This window comes from Scyliorhinus torazame, chromosome 6 (genome assembly GCF_047496885.1).
Source record: "Scyliorhinus torazame isolate Kashiwa2021f chromosome 6, sScyTor2.1, whole genome shotgun sequence".
Taxonomy (NCBI): Eukaryota; Metazoa; Chordata; class Chondrichthyes; order Carcharhiniformes; family Scyliorhinidae; genus Scyliorhinus; species Scyliorhinus torazame.
In genome coordinates, this window is record NC_092712.1 from 178,018,433 (window position 1) to 178,041,639 (window position 23,207).

The 23,207-nt window shown below is 44.7% G+C and overlaps 1 protein-coding gene across 2 annotated transcripts in view; it reads left to right on the plus strand.

Moving 5' to 3' along the window:
- scin (scinderin) overlaps positions 1-23,207 on the plus strand; it is a 231,649-nt gene that overhangs the window by 33,325 nt on the left and 175,117 nt on the right. The window contains exons 1-2 of one of the 2 annotated variants that reach the window (XM_072509137.1): positions 9,920-9,935; positions 10,102-10,263. Coding sequence is in view for 1 of the 2 variants with exons in the window: in XM_072509136.1 (XP_072365237.1) it covers positions 10,102-10,263 (162 nt within the window). In the remaining variant the exon portion in view is untranslated. Of the gene's footprint in view, positions 1-9,919; positions 9,936-10,101; positions 10,264-23,207 lie in introns of those variants that run through there. The other variant, XM_072509136.1, reaches the window with a different exon arrangement.

Consider the following 23,207-nt stretch of genomic DNA (forward strand, 5'->3'; position numbering starts at 1 on the left):
CAGCAGCCCGGGGGTTTGCCGACGGCGTGGGGCTGCCCCACAATGGGAAACCCCATTGACCGACTGGCATAACGGAGCATCCCGCTGGCGTGCTGAAACAGAAATGTGGTGCGGCGGGGCGCAGAAACCAGCCCTGAGCATTGGTTGTAGTAGAGAGACATAATAGATTACTGTAACATAATTCAGTACTGTTATTTTGTTAGTTATTACTCAGTAGAGTGCGCGAACCATTTAAATTAGTGTACAATAAACTAGCTTTGTTTTAAATACATAGCTTGATGTTCTTTGTAAACACTACGACCTTTAGCTATTTTGGAGAACTATACAAGGAACATCACATGGTACCAGGTAATTACTGAAGTAATTCAGCTAAAATTTGACAGAACCTAAGAAGAAAGAAAATCAACACATGCTCAGACTTCAACGGCAAGACTGTTTTCAGACATGTTCCATCAACTCACTTAGACAAGTCGAGACCTCATGGAGAAACTGCAGACTCTGAAACTGTTCCGGACTTCTGGTAAAATTGATGTTAATTGGAAAATTTTCAAGCAGCAATTCCAACTGTACCTCTCTGCCTCAGATTTAGATACAGCTAGTGATAACAGAAAACCTGCATTATTTTTAACAATGGCTGGACCACAGGCAATTGAGCTATATATCTCCTTCCAATTCTCCATGGAAGATGATAAAAGTAAATTTAGTGTAGTGATTGAAACATTTGACCTTCATTGTAAAGTTCAAATTAATGAAACTTATGAGCGATGTGTTTTAAAATGAGAGTGTAGAAAGATGGAGAATCCGTAGATTGCTTCACTACTGATTTAAGATTGAAGTCACAAACCTGCAACTTCTCAATCCTTTCAGATTCAATGATTAGGGATCAAATCGTTTTGGCATCAAAGATGAAAAGCTGAGAGAATGTATATTACAAAAGATTTAAAATTGGAAGATGCAATTGAAATGGGTAGAGCGAATGAAATATCCAGGATTCAGTATTCAGATATACTGATAAAAGAAAAGGGCACAAAAACGCACCTCGGGGCCGACTGCGTTGGATCAGTTGCGCAGTTGAGAAACAAGCACGTTTCAGACGGCAACCGTATTCCGCATGCACATAGTTGTTCTGCACATGCGCACTTCAACAGACTATGCAATTTGGACAAAGACCGTTCTGCGCATGCGCGCAACCAATTTGCACATGACGAAGGCAGCATCATGATGTGTGGATGTTGTGGATATGCCCACCCAGCACATGGAAAATTATCTCCAAATGTGGCAAACTGAATCACTTTGCTGTCCTGTGCAGATTTGCATTAAAAGGGACAGACTTTAAAACATCAAATTCAATGAAGAAACAAATGAATGTTCAAAGTGTTCATGCAAGTGCAGAAACCTCAAAGATGTATAACCCTAATGTTAATATAGATGCTTATTGTCTTGAAGATTCTTTCTTTTGGGTATTGTTGAGAAGTACCAGACAACTGTAAAGAACACTTCCTATCTACAGATACTGCATCCCATACAATCGATTAACACGGAAGCTGAATGGAACACTCCATTACAAGTTAATGGTTCCGAGATTGTGTTCAAACTAGAACACGGGAGCATCTGCTAATTTAATCACTACTCTTGATTTATCCCAACTATGTCACAGTCCTAAGGTTCAGAAAACGGACTTCCAGTTACGTGACTACAATGGCAACACAATTATGTCTTTAGGGTCATGCTATCACTTAGTGACAAACAACGATACTGCAATATCTTTGCAGTTCGAAATTGTTGAAGCCAGATGTTCATCACGATTAGGTGCACAAGCCTGTCAAGACTTACACCTTGTGAAACGAATTTACAGCACCGACAAAACTCTTCCACCTGTGCAGGAAGACATTGAAAACATCTCAGCAAAGTTTCCTCAGGTATTTGAAGGTATGGGTACTCTTCTTTTCCAATACAAAATTCAACTCAAAGTGAATGCTAAACCAATGGTACACCCTCCAAGAAGAGTTCCTGCTCCTTTACATGACCGTCTCAAGCAACAACTGGTACGTATGCAGCACCTTAGGATTATTTCCAAGATCACAAAACCTAAAGATTGGGTGAGCTCGATGGACTGCGTAAAAAAAATAATGGTTACCTCAGGATTTGTATTGATCGGAAGATGAACATCATAAAACATAGAACATACAGTGCAGAAGGAGGCCATTCGGCCCATCGAGTCTGCACCAACCCACTTAAGCCCTCATTTTCACCCTATCCCAGTAACCCAATAACCCCCTCTAATCTTTTTTTTTGGTCGCTAAGGGCAATTTATCATGGCCAATCCACCTAACCTGCACGTCTTTGGACTTTGGGAGGAAACCGGAGCACCTGGAGGAAACCCATGCAGACATGGGGAGAACGTGCAGACTCTGCACAGAGAGTGACCCAGCGGGGAATCGAACCTGGGACTCTGGCGCTGTGAAGCCACAGTGCTATACACTTGTGCTACCGTGCTGCCCTATTGTGTATTCAGACGTGAATACAATTCAATACAGAAACGCGAGGAAATAACGAGTGAAATGGCTAATGCCAAGATATTCTCCAAACCTGGGCAGCACGGTAGCACAAGTGATTCGCACTGTGGCTTCACAGCGCCTGGGTCCCAGGTTCGATTCCCCGCTGGGTCACTCTCTGTGCGGAGTCTGCACATTCTCCCCATGTCTGCGTGGGTTTCCTCCGGGTGCTCCGGTTTCCTCTTACAGTCCGAAGACGTGCAGGTTAGGTGGATTGGCCATGATAAATTGCCCTTAGTGACCAAAAAGGTTAGGAGGGGTTATTGGGTTACGGGGATAGGGTGGAAGTGAGGGATTAAGTGGGTCGGTGCAGACTCGATGGGCTGAATGGCTTTCTTCTGCACTGTATGTTCTGTGTTCTATGTTCTAGATGCTTCCAGAGGATTTTGGCAAATGCAACTAGATGACACAAGCAAACAATTGTGTACATTCAACACACCGTACGTTCATTACTGCTTTAACCATAGAATGCCATTTGGCACAATCTCAGCATCTGAGATATTTCATTGTGCCATGGAACACATGACAGAAGGCTTATATGGAGTTCATGTGTATGTTGATGCCATTATAATATGGTCATCTACTCGTGAAGAACACAATGTAAGACTCAAGTGTTACGGAGAATACACAAATACGGATTGAAGCTTAATCGGGCCAAGTGCAACTTTGGTATCTGAACGTTAAACTTTTTGGGTGATGAAATATCAGAACATGGTGTGCAACCAGATGATCATAAGATTGCTGCTATCCAGAAGATGTCCATCCCAAAAGATAAAAAAGCAGTTCTGAGATACCTTATTGTAGTGAATTTCTTAGGAAAATTCATCCCCAACCTTGCTTCATGAACAACTGCCTTGCATCATCTCATAAGGAAGAACACATTCTTGTCATGAACTGCAGAGCACACAAAAGAATGGTCTGATCTCAACCCAGCACTGACCACCGCACCAGTCCTCTCCTTTGACCCTGAGCGAGAAACGAAGATTTTCACAGATGTGAGTCAAATTGGGTTTGGGGCAGTCCTCCTTCAAATGAATGATGATGCTTTATGGAGACCCATTGCATTAACATCCAGATCTATGACCACCACAGAGCAACGTTATGCTCAGATCGAGAAAGAGTGTTTAGGCTTGCTTACGGGAATACAGAAATTCCATGACTACGTGTATGGACCTCCGATGTTCACGGTTGAAACACATCGCCGTACACTAGTTCATATACTCCAGAAAGATTTGAATAATATGACGACAAGACTGCAATTAATTATCATGAAACTATGAAGGTACGGCTTTCAACTGGTCTACATTTCAGGGAAAGCTCTTATCATTGCCGATGCATTATCTCATGCTACAAAACAGATGAACAGCAACCTGAGATAGTTCAACTTGTAGAAGCTCAAGCGGAAATTTTAGCCCAAACCCTTCCTGTCTCTGATGAAAAACTCAAGCTCATCAGAGCAGAAACTGAAAAAGATGCAATGTTACAACGAGTAATCAGCCAGATGAAAAATGGTTGACTGAAAGGAAACTGTTCAAATTTCAGAAATATTAGGCCTGATCTCACTGTCATAGATGGATTTCGACTTCGTCTCATCATCTTTTCATTCCCACATCGCTATGACTGATGATCCTCCAGAAGGTTCATGAAGGCCATTTAGACATAGAAAAGTGTAAACGTCAAGTGAGACAAGCAGTATATTGGCCTGGAATAAATACTGACATAGCGAATTTTGTGCTAGAATGTGAGACATGCCAGCAAAATCAGTCGATACAGAGAAAAGAGAAACTCACAACTCATGACCTTGAGAAGACTCCGTGGTCGAAAGTTGGCATTGATCTTCCTCATTTTCATGGCCATAATTATGTTTTGATCATTGACTATTTTTCAAACAACCCAGAAGCAATGAAATTGTCTGATTCTACTTCGAAATCCGTGATCAAAGCAACTAAAGAATATTTGCTCGTCATGGGATACCTTGCAGAGTTATGACAGACAATGGATCTTGCTCTGATCGTAATGATTGGACAGAATTTGCTCGTAACTATAACTTCACTCATATCATGTCTAGTCCTCTTTATCCGCAATCTAATGGCAAGGTTGAAAAATTGCGTAATTGTGAAACAACTTTTCAAGAAAGCACTTGACTCTGGCTCAGATATGTTCGTAGTTTTATTGAATTATGGGGCTACTCCTCTCTCAACTGGTTTATCTCCTGCTCAGTTGTTAATGAACAGATCGTTGCGTACAACTCTTCCATGTTTACAACTAGCTGATCCTGATCTTCAGCAAATCATCGAGAAAATGCAGCATCAAAAGCATATTCTGGAGAAATACTACAATGAACATGCAAAATCGGTGGAACCGCTTGATCCAGGTGACCTAGTGAGAGTTCAGATTCCCATTGGAGGATGGTCTGACTTGGAGGACGGTCATACGCCAAGCAGCACCTCACTCGTATATTGTTAAAGTGACTGATGGTTCTGTTCTTGGAAGAAACCGATGTGCTCTTTTGAAAGTCAAGACTTCTCAAACTTTATTTCCATATCTTCAGTTTGATGGTAATTTCTTACATACTACTACAGGATTTGATGATAAACAAGATGACTTCCAGAAGCCTTTGGAAACATCTGCAACTCAATTGACTGGATTGAGGAGATCCTCCAGAATCAGAAAGAAACCTGAAAGACTTAATTTGTAAAGAAAAACAAACAATTTTTAAAACAAATTTTGACTCATATTGATACATATCAATGTGTCATGTAGTATTGTTACTTATATTTCCCTGTTTGTTCTGTACAAACATCTAAAAAAAAAGGGGGATGTGTTGATATGTATAATCTAAGGTTAACTAGATGATGTTCATGTATCTTAACACTTGATGGCATCACTGAGTCGTCTTATACAAAGGCTACATTGCTAAACATTCTGGGAGAAGCTTATGGAGAAGGATAATGCGAGATTGAGATAGAGTGTTGGTTGTATTAGATAGACATAATAGATTACTGTAACATAGATTCAATACTGTTCTTTTGTTATTACTCAGTAGAATGTGTGAACCATCTAAAGTAGTGTAAAATAAACTAGTTTTGTTTTAAATACATAGCTTGATGTCCTTTGTAAACACTACGACTTTTAGCTATCTTGGAGAACTATACAAGGAACATCACACCTGGGAGGGTGTCTTTGACTTTTATCGGCCATGCTGCGCCACAGCGAGCGCTTTTCGGGCCCAGGGTGACCGTTGGATCGCGCCCTTAGGCACACTGCCTGCCTTTAACTTGAGTTTCACTTAAACCCCAGTCAGTGTTCCAGATGATTCCTCGAATACCTTCACATACTTTCTCAGAAGTGGTTGAAGATCGTTTGTGGAATCAACAAGTTGATTCACGACAGCCCTGTTTAGCTTAATCTTCCTGAACCAATATCTGCCAAACAATGTTGGAAGGTTTCCTTGAGCAATTTGACCAGCCAACTCCACGTTTTGTTCTTTAATTTCCACAGTCACCTTGATGAAGCCCTTCAATGGCACAATCTCTCGGTATATGCCCTCAAGACCACGCCAGATAGTTGCAGTGGCAGATAATTCAATTTCTGACTGTATATCGATTCAGATATAAGTGATACAGCAGCACTCATCATAATAGTATCCCCATTTAATTTTGGATAGATCCAAAATCTATGCTGGTCTCCTTGTACTGCTGGAACACTGAGCTTAAATTCCTTAAGCTGACTTGACACTTTGGTACTTGGTGGGTCTTCAGTTGGATCACTTGACTGGTAAACCCGCCCTGTAGGCTTTGCAATATTTTTCTTGGTACACTTATTTTGTGCTGATGAAGGTTGGCCTGACCAATATGCCTTGGCAATGTGACCGACATTACCGCAATTTTTGCATTTGTTCTTTCTGCTCCAACAATCTCCAGTCATATGTCCCACTTTGTTGCAGCGATGACATGGTACATCCTTGGTGGATCTGCTTCTCACAGGCTCCATTTTTTGGATTTTAGCCTGAACTCCAATCAGTGAGCTTCTCTCGCAGAAAGTTCCATAGCCATTGCAATTTCTATAGCAGATGTTAGGGTTAATGCACCTTCAGTCAACAATTTCCTTTGGATGGCTTTATTCCTGAGGTCACAAATATATCGGTCACTAAGTGTATCACCCAAAGTCTGGCCAAATTCACAGAACTTTGCTAGCTTTCGCAGTGATGCAACAAATGTGCACGATGGTGAAAGTGGAATCTTTCAGTTATTAATAGTGGATGGGAAGAGAAAGACAGTCATTAACTCATTATCTGTCCTCTCTCCAGGTTTAGCTGGGTGTACTAAATTCTGCGGTAACATGAACGTTAGGCCCCATTTAGAATACTGTGAGTAATTTTGGGCCCCACACCTCAGGAAGGACATACTGGCACTGGAGCGGGTCCAGCGGAGATTCACACGGATGATCCCAGGAATGGTAGGCCTAACATACGATGAACGTCTGAGGGTCCTGGGATTATATTCATTGGAGTTTAGGAGGTTGAGGGGAGATCTGATAGAAACTTACAAGATAATGAATGGCTTAGATAGGGTGGACGTAGGGAAGTTGTTTCCATTAACAGGGGAGACTAGGACCCGGGGGCACAGCCTTCGAATAAAAGGGAGTCACTTTAGAACAGAGATGAGGAGAAATTTCTTCAGCCAGAGAGTGGTGGGTCTGTGGAATTCATTGCCACAGAGGGTGGTGGAGGCCGGGACGTTGAGTGTCTTTAAGACAGAAGTTGATAAATTCTTGATTTCTCGAGGAATTAAGGGCTATGGAGAGAGAGCGGGTAAATGGAGTTGAAATCAGCCATGATTGAATGGTGGAGTGGACTCGACGGGCCGAATGGCCTTACTTCCACTCCTATGTCTTATGGTCTTATGGTTTTCTTCCCAACTAAGCTGAGAAATGTTCCATTATGCAGGTCTGCTGGTGTCTGATTGGCTTTAGGGAATGACTGGAACCTGTCCTCATAAGCGTTCCATGTATCCTCCTCCTTATCATCAAACACGTCCATGGCGCCTTTTCTTCTCGTCATTTTTGGATTGCAGCTTCCTTATCTGTACTTCAGTCTGTCTCCCCTGCCATTTATTCTCTCTCTGTTTAAAGAAGACAAACTCATAGCGCACAAGCAGACTAGTTGTTTCTGCGCCCCGCTATCGATTCCTGGCAGTAGATACAGGGTCATAAGGCCCGTAGGTTCACCTTCCCGCTGCCCATTTCATGTTCCTCATGTACGGTCTTCACAGCTGTACCGACTATAATAGTAACAGTACAGAAAACCATGATCCCAGTAATTCGCAGTTGTCTGACAGTTTTTTTTTCTTTTTTTGAAAACCATTTTATTTGCACTAGTGGCTGTCGTGATTTCCCGCACCCTGCTACAAACTGTGTGGTGTCCAAGTATTTACTTGCCACAACGATGATTTTGCCTCAGAAGTTGACAATATTTCTCCCGACCTCACTCCTAAAGGTATATGGGCCTGGATCTCCATCGATGATTCCTTCTTCTGGCTCACAACATTGTCGTCAAAAGTTGTCATTCTCCTTTTTTCTTTATGGCCCAGGTCCCATCGCCAGTTTCTCTTTTGTTATGCTCTTTGTTGTAGCCACAACGAGAAAGAATCAGAGATGGCACACGTCGAGTTCATATCACATAATGTAAGGGTTTTATTCCTAAAATGCAATGGTGAACTTCCCAAAAGTCCGCAAAACGCTCTGATGATGCCATTGCGGAACATATGACATTGCACCAGCCAATGGTGTTACTCTGATACATAACAACTGGTGAGACCAGTGCTTGTTACCCTTCACGCTTTGCCCTCGAGAAGATGGTGGTGAGTCACCTTCTTGAACTGCTGCAATCCATGTGGCGTAGGCACACCTACATTTCAGTTAGGGAGGGAATTCTCGGATTTTGACCGGGTGACACTGAAATATAGTTCCAGGTCAGGATAGTGTGTGGCTTTGAGGGGAACATGCAGGTGGTAATTCTCTATGCATTTTCTGACCTTGACCTTCTGAGTGGTACAGGTTATGGGTTAAAAGTGCTCTTGACGGAGCCTTGTTGATTTGCTGCAGTGTAAATGGTACACAATGGTATATGGTCCCATCAGGCCCTATCCTTGCTCATTATATATTTATAAAGCAGATTTGGGTGTTTGGCTTTTTCTTGTTTCTAATTACCAATATTTTTCCATGTCCTCTCTTTGCTTTCCTAATTTCCTATATAATTTCACCCCAGCACTTTTTAATTCCATTAGGTTTTCTGCAGTTTTAAACCCTTGGCATCTGAAAAAAGTATCCTTTTTTTTGCCTTATTCTATTATGTGTGCCTTTTGACAGCCAGAAGTCTTGATTTAGGAGTTCTACCCTTTTTTCTGGGAAAGTTTTGCTCTGAGCCCTCTTTATCTTCTCCATAAATGCCTCTCACTGTTCTGACACTGGTTTCCTTTCAAGTAGCTGTTTCCAGTCTATTTTTGCTAAATCACATATCCACTTTATAAAATTGGACCTTTTCCCAATTGAGAATTTTTTATACTGATCTATCTTCATCCTTTTCCATAACTACACTGAATCTAACTCATTTATGACTACCAAATGCTCGCCCTCTTCCATCTGTCCAGATTCATATAGCACTTAGACAGCTTACATTTGAATTTCAGACTAATTTTATTATGCAGGAAAGGGCGACAGGGTAGCATAGTGGTTATCACTATTGCTTCACAGCGCCAGGGTCCCAGGTTTGATTCCCGGTTTGGGTCACTGCCTGTGCTGAGTCTGCACGTTCTCCCAGTGTCTGCGTGGGTTTCCTCCAGGTGCGCCGGTTTCCTTCCACAAGTCCCGAAAGACATGCTGTTGGTAAATTGGACATCCTGAATTCTCCCTCAGTGTGCCCGAACAGGCACCGGAATGTGGTGACTAGAGGTTTTTCACAGCACTTCATTGCAGTGTTAATGTGAGCCGACTTGTGACAATAAAGATTATTATTATTATGGCCGTATGTAGTTAAAGCATTTTATAACTGCAGCCAGATTGCTCATGAAAGCTGTGTTAGACATCAACCTTCAAGTAAGGAACTGCTTGTTGTCGCTGTCCAATGATTGATATGTGAATATATTACTGTTGTTCGTTTAAAACTTACTCGAGCAAATGATTTTGTAAGACATTGGCAAATCATGCGTCAAAAATGTATAACTGCCTGATGTACCATTATGGTCAGTAACAATGAAATGTTGCTGCACTGTGTCCTATTGAAATATAAACTTCCACCAGGAACAAACATGCTGGTATATAAGAGCTGCTCAATCCTCACTGACCTGTGAGCTGAGGTTATTTATGCCTAACCAGGCAAAAGTATGTTGCCTTTTACAGTTAAATATGACAAAAAGTACTTTCACTAATGCCTATATTTTTTGGTAATTTAATTTCCTACAGGTTTCTTCTTAATATCTTATATTAGCATAACCAATCACACATACAAAAATCCATTTACATTTGTTTGTTTCTCTTGCTATTTTAGGTTGGTGGTGTGGCTTCTGGGTTTACACATGTCGTTACAAATGATCTCTCTGCAAAGAGACTGCTACATATTAAAGGCAGAAGGGTTGTCAGAGCGACAGAAGTTCCTCTTAGCTGGGCCAGCTTTAATAAAGGAGATTGTTTCATCGTAGATCTGGGAGCGGTAAGTTGAGAAGAAATCTTGTTTCATATCTAACGTTCAAAAAGATAATCTCTTCTGATATATTTGATTGCCTTTCACCTGGGCTGTGAGTATCCTTCATTTTTGTCACACTGCTGCTAAGTGTAAGATTAAACATGCAAAAGAGTTTAGAGATTGATTATTTACAATCTTTGAACACTGGCTGCTCAGTATAATTTTTTTGGTGCAACTGAATACCATTTTTATTCTTTGACTCGGAATGAACTCTAAAACTACATTTTTTGTGCTAAAATGCAATCAAATGAAAGCTTAAAAAACTGAGGCCTGGGTTTTCCACTCCCATTTTCGTTAGGTGGGTTTGGCGGCAGAAGCAAAATATCTCCCGAGAGCAGCAGCATGGTAGCGCAGTGGTTAGCACTGCTGCCTCACGGCACCGAGGACCCAGGTTCGATCCTAGCCCCAGGTCACTGTCTGTGTGATTTGCACATTCTCCCTGTGTCTGCTTGGGTCTCACCCCCACACCCAAAGATGTGCAGGGCAGGTGAATTGGCCACATTAAATAGCCCCTCAATTGGAAAATTAAAAAAAAAATTTAAACAAAGTTTCGCAAGAACTCCCAAATAACACCAACAATTGTCCCCTCCCTCCATCAGTGACGGAAGATATGTCCCGATGTTCAATGTTGGGAACATCATTTGAATGTATTTGCACCTAATTATCATGCCTTTACTCCAGAATCCCCCCCCCCCCCCCCCCCGCCCCCACTCCACACACACACACCCCGTCAGAAGGTTCATCCAGATCGCCGTGAGGGCAGAATGATGTGACTCACAACTGGCTTCCCAAAGCATGCCCCTGGTGAGCTGGCAGCTCCCTGGGGAGGGTTGGGGAGGGTCATGACCGGGCACTACTCCCTGGCACTGGCCCCGGTCAGTGGCTGAGTGGTGGAAGCGGGGTTGTAGGTGGTCTCCTTAGCATGGGGCGGGCTTTCAAAATGGCACACCGATCTTTGAGGTACTAGTTTGCTAGTGGGGCAGGTGAAACAGGCTGCCCCACCAGGATTATATTGTGAGACCTGCCCTTTACTGTGTTTTATTGAAAGTCCTGCACAATATGGTGGAGAAAGCTGCCAACCCCACTTTTCCCACTCTTTTTTGGCCTTTGCCAATTTCTGGGAAAGTTTCACCCTGTGAGTATTAATTTAAGATGCAGCAACTTTGGATTGTACACAATTATTATAAAAGTAAATTTGCAAAAAATAATAATAATCCAAAAATTATATCTCGGAAACTTAAGAAAGCTTGTTAAATTCCATACGTGATCTTTTCTAATATAGTCCACTTTCTTGTGATTCTTAATTTTGTGAAGAGCTCTTCTGTTGTGCATGTAATCTCACCATTTCTCTAATATTGTCTGACTTGACTTTTAAATGATTGGAAAGCTGGGAAAGAGTGTCAGGATATAATGAATATGGCAGGAGCATGTCTGTCAGCAGGATATGCAAAGGAAATACATTGCTGTTAAGTCACCCCGCTTTGATGTAAAGCACTCTGATCTAAAAAGGTCAGTTACAATCCTGCTCCACTTCTTTTTGCTCTTTGATGCAAGTGTCTGCCATGAGTAGGAAGGCATTTTATTGCTGGTCATGGTATCTTAGATATCTTGTCAAAATGATAAACTATACTATCTTTATAATCCTGATAATTGACTGCTTGAGGTTTGATGTTTAGCTCCCACGCTAAAGCATAAGGCTAAAAGATAAAACAAATGTAAAAAAGTTTATCATTCAAAGTGCTGCCATCTTCGTGGTGTTTGTATCAGAAGATCACCATGTTCATCATCATGGGCAGAGCCAGCTCAGCAGATAATGCACCATCCTGGTTGCAAAAGGAAAACACAGACTTTGGCCGTTAGATTTAGCCTCAGAACAAATGGCAGTAAGTCAGGTAGCAGCTGTACTGGGGAAAAACATTCTCATCAGGGTGTAATACACTTGAGGCATTCAAATGAACTCTGAGACCATGAAAATAAAAATCATAAGACTTGCGAGCAGAGCCTTAATGCTGAGACTGTGAACCACCTAAAATATTCCATCAGTTATTTTCGGTGAAAGAGTTGAAAAACAATGTGCGAATGTCAAGCTCACAAAATAAAACAGTGGTGGGAGAACTCTATTCATTTATTGTTCCTGGTAAACACTGGGGGCGATTCTCCCAAATGGAGCCCAAGTGTTCACGTCGTCGTGAATGCCGTCGCGTTTCACAACGGCACGAAACGGGCACGGGGACGACCGATTCTGTCCCCCACAGGGTGCCAGAACGGCGCTGGAGCGGTTCACGTTGCTCCAGCCTCCCTTCCCGGCGCCAAATGGGTGCCGCGCCAACCCGCGCATGCGCAGTTGGGCCATGCCAACCTGCGCATGCGCGGGGGACTTCTTACGCGCCCCGGCAACGACTCAACATGGCGTCGGTGTTCAGGGGCCAGCTGCGCAGGAAAGTAGGCCCGGGGGGGGGGGGGGGGAGAGGCCGGCCCACCGACTGGTGAGCCCCGATCGCGGGCTAAACCCCATCGGAGCCCCCCCCCCCGGTGACGGAGCCCCCCTCCCCCCCTCGTCACCCCACAGGCCGCCTCCCGATCCTTCGTGCAGAGTTCCCGCCCGCATCGGCCAGGGGTGAACGGTACCGGCGGGACTCTGTCGTATCCGTGTGGCCGCTCGGCCCATCCGGGCCGGAGAATCGGCGGCCCCACCGATTCCAGCGGCCCACGGCTGGTGGCCCGTCAAATGCACTGGCGCAAATGGCGCCGATTCTCCTCACCTCGGAGAATCGCGCGCCGGCCTCGGGGCGTCGTGGCGCGGTTGCGGCGATTCTTCGGCACGGCGCGGGGCTCGGAGTATTGCCCCCACTGTGTCCCAATCAAAGTCAGCAAAAGAGTTTTCTGCTGCATACAAATGCATCATGTCGAAGATGGAAAGTTAACTATACTTCCATACTTCACTGTAGTTATGTCTTACTCGGGTTCCATCTATTGCATACAAGTATGTCTGATGCTGCCAATGGAATTCCTAGGGTTAAATTGTCCATTCATCATTCAGTCAAAAGGAGCAAGGTCCTTCCTTATTGTGGGACTCTTATTCTGCCATCAGAACAACTCTACTCCTGAGCTCTGCTAACCATGCTGGACGTCTTCAGTGCATTAATGTGCTTGTGCCAGGACACAAGATGGCATCATGAGATGAGTGCAGTGACACATGAACAGCCCCAGACCTGCTCCAAGGCGTGGTGTGGAATAAGGCCGTATCTCTGATTGCAGAAATAAAACCGAAAATGCTGGAAAAACTCAGCAGGTCTGGCAGCATCTGTGGAGAGAGAAACAGAGTTAACATTTTGAGTTCCCATGAGTTCTTTAGAGCTCTGAAAGAGAGTCATATGGGTGCGAAACATTAACTCTGTTTCTCTCTCCCCAGATGCTGGCAGACCTGCTGAACCTCCCCAGCATTTTTTATTTTATTTCAGATTTCCAGTATTCTCAGTGTTTTGCTTTAATCTCTGATTGCTAAGTTGGCTTACGTGGGCTCAAACTTGATGGTGGCTGAGGTGTGAGAGTGCTATACCAACGCTACCCACTCAAACTGAATAATGGATACTTGAAAGTGATTATTGAAACAGGTAATTCCAGCCATTTCATGAAACATAAGAATAAAACTTGGGAAATGTTTCACCTTCATCTTAGTCTGAAGCAAAATCATGCTCTTGAAATTATCTTAACATATCCATGTTTGTGGCAGACATTGTTGTATGTGCTTCATATGATGATCCAATATTGGTAATCTTCTGATTTGTCTGACCACAGTATTAAATTCCTCTGGTAGAATTATTGTGTTCATTTACCGTGCTGCTCCAGAGACTACAGTATGATGTTGTGAACACTGTACAAACTGCAGCTATGATGCAATTACAGTTAAATATTAACTTGATTTAGTTGCTAACATCATTACCTCGAAGTCAGAAAATTACTCCCTAATTTAAGCAGATAATCCAGACTGCCATTTAAATGCTGGGAGCAGCATTTACATCGGTTCTATATCTCTGATGAGATGTTGAATTGAGGTCCTGCCTACCTACTCAGATCGACATAACAGATTCTAGACATGTTTCAAGGAGAACAGAGACTTCTGTTGTCTTGCCAACATTACAGTCCTAAACCAATACCACCAAAAACAAGCTAATTGATCATTTGCCTTATTTACTGAGAAGTAGCTACGATATTCTCCAAAATAACAGGAATTGCAACTTCAGAATCAATGATTTGGATGTGAGATAGTTTGCGATGTCATGTGGGTATGACAAAAAACTATGGGCAGGTCTATCAATTTCTGTTCCACTGAAAATGAAAATCAGGCCTGGTGGGAAACAGCCTTTAATGAAGATCTTACACTCCTGTTGTAGTTATAAGTTCTGCCCTTTATATAAATATGATCCCTTTCTTGAGTTTGTCAACTGGTAATGTTTTGATTCGCAAAACATATTGGATACACAAGGGCTATTTTTATGAAGTTGCATTCCCAGCAAAGAACTTTGTCTGCCAAGACTACACATGGAGAATTTGGAGGTCAGGACACCCAACTGGATTTTCCCCAAATGGAAATTTCTCCTGTATTTTATGGAACATTAAATCCACCTCCAGTCCAGCGCCACTTATTTTGGACTGAGATTGACAGGTTACTTGACATATGCTGAAATTAAAATGTAAAGTGAAAAGTTTCACCAAATTAGTTAAATATTAAATATCTTACAAATGTAGGTGGGGACCTCAATTAAAAACTAGAAAAGTCCATTATTTAAAATGTAGCATAGATCTTCAAAGTCTAAGATCTGCTGACAACCGTTGACATTTCAAGGTTTTGGATGGATGAAATAGAAAATTATTTTGGTCATGACTAGGTCAGTCATTACTGAAATAATTAATCAAGCAAGCATATCGTACTATCTATAAACCAACACCATCACACTTGGTTAAATGTGCATTCAACATTTAACACAATCAACTATATGTAATGTGCTGAATAAACTTAATTTCTTCTGAATAATTTTCTCAGTTCAGAGCTATCAGTTGGATCGTCCGTATTTATTTTTAAGCGTTCGTGCTTATCACAGTGGTGAATCAGTCTTTTGCAGTGCGGCTGATTGACTGCAACATGTAAGGAAACCACAGCTTTGTAAACTGAGTTGCACATTGAACTATGCATCAAAAATAAAGACTGAAGCTTCGATTTTAACTTTTTGTGGGAGTTGTTCAAATTGGAATGGAGGCAAAAAGCAAACTCTTCAGGCCTCAGAAATATGAGACTTGAAAGATTTTAATTCACAAGCCTCATCTGCACGGTCCCCATCATTCCCCTGCCTGAACAAAGCTGGAGGTGGCAGCAGCTTGTGGATGCAAACAGAATGTCTGTTGGCAGGAGGCTGCTGTTGAAGACAGATAGGAATGGTCCTTGGTTCTCAGTGGCTGGGCAGTGGGAATAAGGGGAGGGGTGTTTGGGACAGCCTCATGGTCAGGGAAGGAGTGGGGAAGAAACAGGCCAGTGTACGGAGGCCTAAGCTCCCTTGTAGGCTTCAAAGGAGTGCTCCTCCTTGAGGAAAATTGAGATTGTGGAGATTGTCCTCAACCCACTGATATTTTCCCCTTCATTTTCTGTCACTATTCCTCCCATTTATGGATAAAATAGCAGGGGAAAATTCAGCTCCTATTCTGGCTTACTGTGCATTGTGTGATATAAACTTCAAAAATCCAATTTCTGGTGGTGCTTATTATAGTCCAGATGCACTAAGCAGTCATAACCCTTTTAGTTGTAATGAACCACAAAGTTAAAATGGCTCAATATATGCCAGCAGCCTAAGAAGGGGGTCATAATCTATATTAAAACAAATAAAAAATTCTAATTATCTTCTGACTAAAACTCCCATGGGCCTAACCATTCCAATTTATTTTGTTTGCTGCCCCATTTGCCTCAGGAGTCTTAAATGTAAGTATTTCTGAAGCCAAGTATTGTTTTCATTGCAACAAATTGTATGCCAGCCTATTTAAACCATCAAGGAACCTGAGAACAAGGGACCAGCCCCCGCATCAGCTTTTGTTTGTGAACAAAGAGAAATGGACAGCACGGTAGCACAGTGGTTAGCTCTGTTGCTTCAAAGCGCCAGGGTCCCTGGTTCGATTCCTGGCTTGGGTCACTGTCTGTGCGGAGTCGGCATGTTTTCCCCGTGTCTGCGTGGGTTTCTCCGGGTGCTCCGGTTTCCACCCACAAGTCTGAAAGACATGCTATTAGGTAATTTGGACATTCTGAATTCTCCCTCGGTGTACCCGAACAGGCACCGGCATGAGGCGAGTAGGGGTTTTTCACAATAACTTCATTGCACTGTTAATGTAAGCCTACTTGTGACAATAAAGATTATTGTTACTATAAACTAATTGAAGAACATAGGAGAGTGGTGGAGGCGGATTCCATTGGAGGTTTCAAAAGAGAGCTGGATACTTATTTGAAAAGGATTAATTTAGAGGGCTATGGAGAGAGGGCTTGAGAATTGGACGAGCTGGGTCGGTCTTTTGGGAGCCGGTGCAGACATGATAGGCTGAATGGTCTTCCCTGTGCTGTAAATAAAAAAACAAAAATAAACAATGGTCTACATTTTCTGGCTGAAAGGGCTGCCATACATTTCAGCAGAGTTTGACTTAGTGCAATAGTTTAAAACAGATGATAATGAGTGGGTAGTTGATGTTTTTCTTTCAAATTTTTAGTTCTGTTGAAGTCAGTGGAGATGTAGGCCGGGATTCTCCAATCCCGCGCCAGGTTGGAGAATCCCCGGGGGGACACGAGAAGCGTGCCCCGCCGCCCCGCCGCCGGCTTACCGATTCTCCGGCGCTGATTCTCGGGCGCCCGAGGGATCGCCACCGCGCCGGTCGGGGGCTATTCAAAGTGTCCCCCCCCCCCGGCGATTCTCCGGGCCCCGACGGGCCGAGTGGCCGTCGAGTTCGGCTGCGTCACACCGGCGTGGGTTACTCAGGTACCAGACGCGGGACCAGGAAGGTGTGTCTGCGGGGGGCGTCCTGGATGAGGGGGCGTTGGGATCCGACCCCGGGGGGAGCCTCCACGGTGGCCTGGCCCGCATTCGGGGCCTACTCATCGGTGGGCGGTCTGGTTCCGTGGGGCCTATGTTTCTCTGCCTCTGAAGGGCTCCGCCATATTGCCCAGGAGCCAGCGCAGAGACAGGAACCCATGTGCATACGTGAACTCGCGCCGGCCTAGCCCCCTAGGAAGGGGTGCATTCCTCATTATCGGGGACCGTTGACGCCGGATTGGTTGGCGCCGCTTTTCACGCAGGCGACAGAACTTGGCCGCTGGATTGGAGAATCCCGGCCATAGAGTGCAATCGAATAGCCTCGCTATGCCCGAAAAGAAGCTCGCCATGGCACAGTGTAGCCGATAGAAGCCGCGAGACCCTGTTCCCAGGATCTGCCTGGCTCGCAATGCGATGTAAACCCTGCCTATTGTGCCATGGCAGTGCACTTCTGGCATCATGGTAGTGCCATCTGGGTGCCAGGCTGGCACTGCCAAGGTGCCAATCTGGCATTTTTTGCGCAATAGCGATCAGGCCGGGGGTGCCCTGCGTGTGTGTTGGCAGGGTGCGGGAGATGTCGGGGATCCTCCCATAGTTAATTGAGGCTTGGGGGAGGTGGTCAGAGCTCGGGACACCATTTGAAAACGGCAAGTGGCGCTCCTCAGTGCACAAAATGGGGCTATGTGCGACCTCAGCCGCCTGTTCCCCACTTAGGATCCCTATTTAACCCAGGTACCATTTTATAGCGTTGCGTTTCTCAGCACTGCGAGCGCGGGACGCATGTGGCTAAATGCTCTCGCTATGGGACTTTGTTCCCATTTAGTTAAATCCCACCCATAAGTCAAGAGAAATGTTAAAAGGCTGTTCACTTCTTATCATCTGTTTACACTGTTGCACAAAGTCAAGGAGCGGTATTCTCCCATTCAGCGGCAGAGTGTCCATGCCGTAAACGAGCCGCTGGGAGTACCGGTTCTGGCCCATACAAGGGGCCAGCATTGCGCAGGAGCGGTTCACGCCGCACCAACCCGCATGCGCGGTGGCCTCTCTCAATGTGCCGACCCAGACGCAACATGGGGCGGGAGTTCAGGAGCCGGTGCGAAAGAAAATAGGCCCGGGGAGCGAGAGGCCGGCCTGCCGATTGGTGGGCCCTGATCGCGGGCCAGGCCCCATCGGAGTCCCCCCCCCCCCCAGGTCGGAGCCCCCCCTCCCCCCCCCCAACAGGCCATCCCCCAACCCTGCGCGCAGAGTTCCCGCCGGCTGTGGACCAGGTGTGGACGGCGCCGGCGGGACTCTGCCTTTTTAAAGCGGCCGCTTAGCCCATCCGGGCCGGAGAATCGGCGACCGGCCGCGTAGAGCGGCCTGCGACCAGCGCCGCGCCAAACGCGCTGGCGCCAATCGCGGAGAACCGTGTGCCGGCGGCGTGGCACGGTTGCGGGGATTCTCCGGCCCGGCGCCGGGCTGGGCTAATCCGGCCCAAGGTCTACCATATTGGCTGAGGAAAATAAGAGCTTATTTGCTCAATTACCGGTGAAGCTCTTTTTAAAACCAGTTTTTTGATCCATGACATTCTTCCTTGTTACACCAATCTTCAAATTGTGTAAATTGTTTTGGTATATGCAAATGTATTTGTGGTTAGGTTTACTAGTGATATTGTTGAGCATAAACATTCCTACTAACAGAAAATAAGTGAATGCAATTCATTATCCTTAAGGTTAACATGTCCAATTTTGTAGAATGATATTGCCTTGTAAAGCAACAAATATAATTTGAGAGCACGACTTCTCAATAGCTGTTAACATGCATTTGCAGATAAAACTGAAAATAGAAGTCAGGTTTCTAGACTGGAAGTGGGAGTGCTCTGCCTGGGATTTTGAAATTCTTAAATCTCAAATTGTAGCATTGTAGTAGTGGAAGCATTTTCAAAGCCTCTAAACTATCTGGTTTGGGCACATGCCTCAGAATTAAATGATCATGTCTCTTGGCAAGCGGTTGATTCTTTACAGGCATGGATCATTAATTTAATTTATAGCCAACAATAATATGTGACCCTTGAGCTGATCTGTCTTGCCATGCCGGTATTGCAACTTCTGGCAATTTTGGTGTATCAGCCATGAATTATTTTTAATACAGAAAGTGAAAATGGTTATAGGCACATAGGTTTAAACAAAATGTTAATTATTATCACGTCCAAAACTAGGTATTCGAGGTGATGCATTGAGTTGTGGCAGGCATGTGACTCGATCTTTGAAATTCGCCTGGCTCTATACCTGCTGTCTTAGTTACTAAGCTCACTTTCATATCATACGATTGGCTTCTGCTGCATTTGACTGGTGTACTGTTTGTAATATACAACAAGGCTAATTATCTGCCTGTAATAGTCTCTGATCAAAGAGAGCCACATCATTATCCAGCTCTGACCTGTCCACAACAAGGACTGCTGGACTACATCAAATTAACTCTGAAAAATATATTAAAATGACTCAAATTCCCAAAGACCAATGTTCTCTCACTTTGACAGGTCTTACCCTGTATTTATTGCCATATACAACATATGGGCGCATGGTATCACAGTGGTTAGCACTGTTGCTTCACAGTGCCAGGAACTCAGATTCGATTCCCAGCTTGGGTCACTGTCTGTGTGGAGTCTGCACATTCTCCCCATGTCTGCATGGATTTCCACCAGGTGCTCTGGTTTCCTTCCACAAGTCCCAAAAGACGTAGTGCTTGTTAGGTGAATTGGACATTCTGAATTCTCCCTCAGTGTACCCGAACAGGCGCCAGACTGTGGCAAGTAGGGGATTTTCACAGTAACTTCATTGCAGTGTTAATGTACGCCTACTTGTGACAATAAAGATTATTATTATTACATTGAATACTAAGTTCAGAAGAATGAGTGATGCTATAGCAGGCTAACCACCACTGATTTCAGGGTTTACTTTTTAATTGATATCTAAGCAGAAGAATTTGGATAATCTAACCCCTCAGACATCAACAACTCCATCACTGCGTCAAAGGATGGCATTGCTGCCCAACTTCAAAACACTAAGCAAACAAATTCTGCCACAACATAAAGATCATAACAGGCAATGTTATAATAGTAAACTAAATATCTTCCTCAACCCAAATATTATTCAGTACAAAACTAAAGCATGTGGGATAATGTCATAATTCCCACAAGGGCCATGGGAAAGCCATTGTCAATCTCCCCGTGGGGACTTGTGGAGTACAAGCTTGTGGGGAGCTCACGTAGTCATCCCACAGCAGGATCAGGAGGGTCTGCTGAGGGACACAGTGATCACTGGGATGCTTCTAAGCTGGAAATGTGGCCCACATTTATGTCAGGTTCCATAGCATTGATGGGGACATAGAGAAGGTCGTACACAGCTGTCTAGCATGTCAGGATCATCAGAAGCTCCCACCAGTGGCCTCCTTTCATGGGAATAGTCGGGACGCTCATGTGTGCGATTTCATGGGGTACATGTTCCTCGTCATTGTGGACGCCCACTCAAAGTATACACAAGGTGGCCTCGGCAACATCCAGGTCCACTATAGAAAAGCTTTGGTGCGCGTTTAGCACCCATGGGATCACTGAGATCCTGGTGACAGACAATGGGATGCCTATCATGAGTGAGGAGTTTGCCACATTTACAAAACGGAACAACATCCGGTACATCAGAACCACCCCGTACCATTCGGCACAATAGCACAGTGGTTAGCACAGCTACATCACAGCTCCATGGTCCCAGGATCAATTCCCGACTTGGGTCACTGTCTATGCGGAGTGTGCACGTTCTCCCTGTGTCTGCATGGGTTTCCTCCGGGTGTTCCGGTTTCCTCCTACAGTCCAAAGATACCCAGGTTGGATGGATTGGCCATGATAAATTGCCCCATAGTGTCCAAAAAGTTAGGTGGGGTTACTGGGTTACGGGGATGGGTTGGAGGGGTAGGCTTAAGTAGGGTGCTCTTTCCAAGGGCCGGTGCAGACTTGATGGGCAGAATGGCCTCCTTCTGCAATGGAAATTCTATGATTTCATCCCTCATCTTATGGCCTGTCAGAAAGGGCAGTCCAGACTTTGAAAAGGGGCATTAAAAAGCAAACCGTAGGCTTCATGGACACGCGATTATTGCACTTCCTTTTTAACTACTGCACAATGCCTCACGTGACGATGGGGGTGGCTCCTGCAGATGGACCGAAGGATTAGAACCCGGTTGGGCCTTGCTTTTTCTGAACTCGGCAGGAAAGTGGCGGTGCAGCAGAAGGCACAGAAGTGGCACCATGTCCCAAGGAAGCCAGGGCAGCAGTTTCACTCGAGGGATATGGTCTATGCCTGTAACTTTGGAGGCGCGGCGCTTTGGATCCCAGGAGAGAATAGGACTGGTCCTATTCAGGGGAGAGTTCAGTGGAAACATGTGGACAACCTCAATAAGCAGGAGCCCGCATCACACAAGGTCCAACCAGCAGCATTGATGCCTCCTCTGTGCCAAGAACCACCTCTCAGCCAGGAGACCCAGATGTTTGTATCCCAGCACCCGGACCAGCAGGAGGAGGATGACTCCGGCTTGAAAATGGACATGGAAGTATCTGTGCAGATGGATGACGTTGTGTCTGGGACCGAGGTCCCAGCGACTGCACATTTGAGGTTGGATAGGAAGAGGCAGTCGATGAATCGATATACACTGCTTGAACCTGAACCGCTGCAAGCTGAATCGCAGCCTCGGGCGAAGCGCTGGAGAAGACCCCCACCATTGCCGGCTGAAGGGGAGCTTTCAGACTTTGGGGCAGAGGGAGGGGTGTCATAACCACCACAAGGTCCACGGGGGGAGGGGTGTCATAACCCCCATGAGGTCCACGGGGAAAACATTGTCGATCTCCCTGTGGGTACGAGCTTCCCAGGTAGGGGTGGAGGAAATCCTGTTGGGGTTCATTAGACCTACACATAAAAGCCGGCCCAAGCAGGGCCCGGAGTTGTTGGCTGTCCTAAAGGGGACTGGATTTTGGAGAGATACAGCCATGGGCAGAGCATTGTATGTCGTTCAATAATCATTGTTCCATTACTGCTGGCCTCCTCAGTTGCTGAAGATAAATATTTGATGAAATACATAAAATGCGGGATAAATATTTGAAGAAGTACAAAAAATGTAACTTCTAGATAGGAAGGCTAGTTTTAAAGATTTGTCTAAACTTCAATTTCTAACGGATACTGTAAATGAGCAGTCTACGTGCTGAAATCAAGGGCTGAATTTTCACCCCTGAGTTGAGTGCAAAGCATTGGAGATTTCTCAACATCAACAACCCGTTTAGGGAGAAACTTCCCTGAATGTTTGGATTTTCAGTACGAAGGGGAGGGCAGACGGTGGATTTGGGTGCTATCTGTAGTTGGGCCCGCTGTCCCTGCAATCAGTGCCAAGGCAGCCACAGGAATCTCGAGGTGCTGACGCAGGCAATTTAAAAGACCCATCTTGGTATTCTTGGATTTTGTCCCAGTTGTAATAGCTTTGTGCATTCACCCCTCACACTCCCTGACCGCCCACACAATCTCCATGCCATCTCATTCCCTCCACCGACCTCCATGGCACCTCATGCCCCTAATGTGGATCTATGTCCTGCTACCCACACCCCCATGGTCCCTCATAGCCTCATGCTAACTTAACACATGTCAATTCATGACCACCACCTACTCCCCTTTGGCCCTTACATCCAAACTCAACCAGCTTTCACCATCGTAGGCGGAACTCAGCACCCATGCCTAGAAGAAATAAAATAAAGTTCTAAATATCCATTTCAGATTGAATTATATTTAAAAGAAAACACATGTTGATAAAATGCCATTCAATGCAGTTAAATCC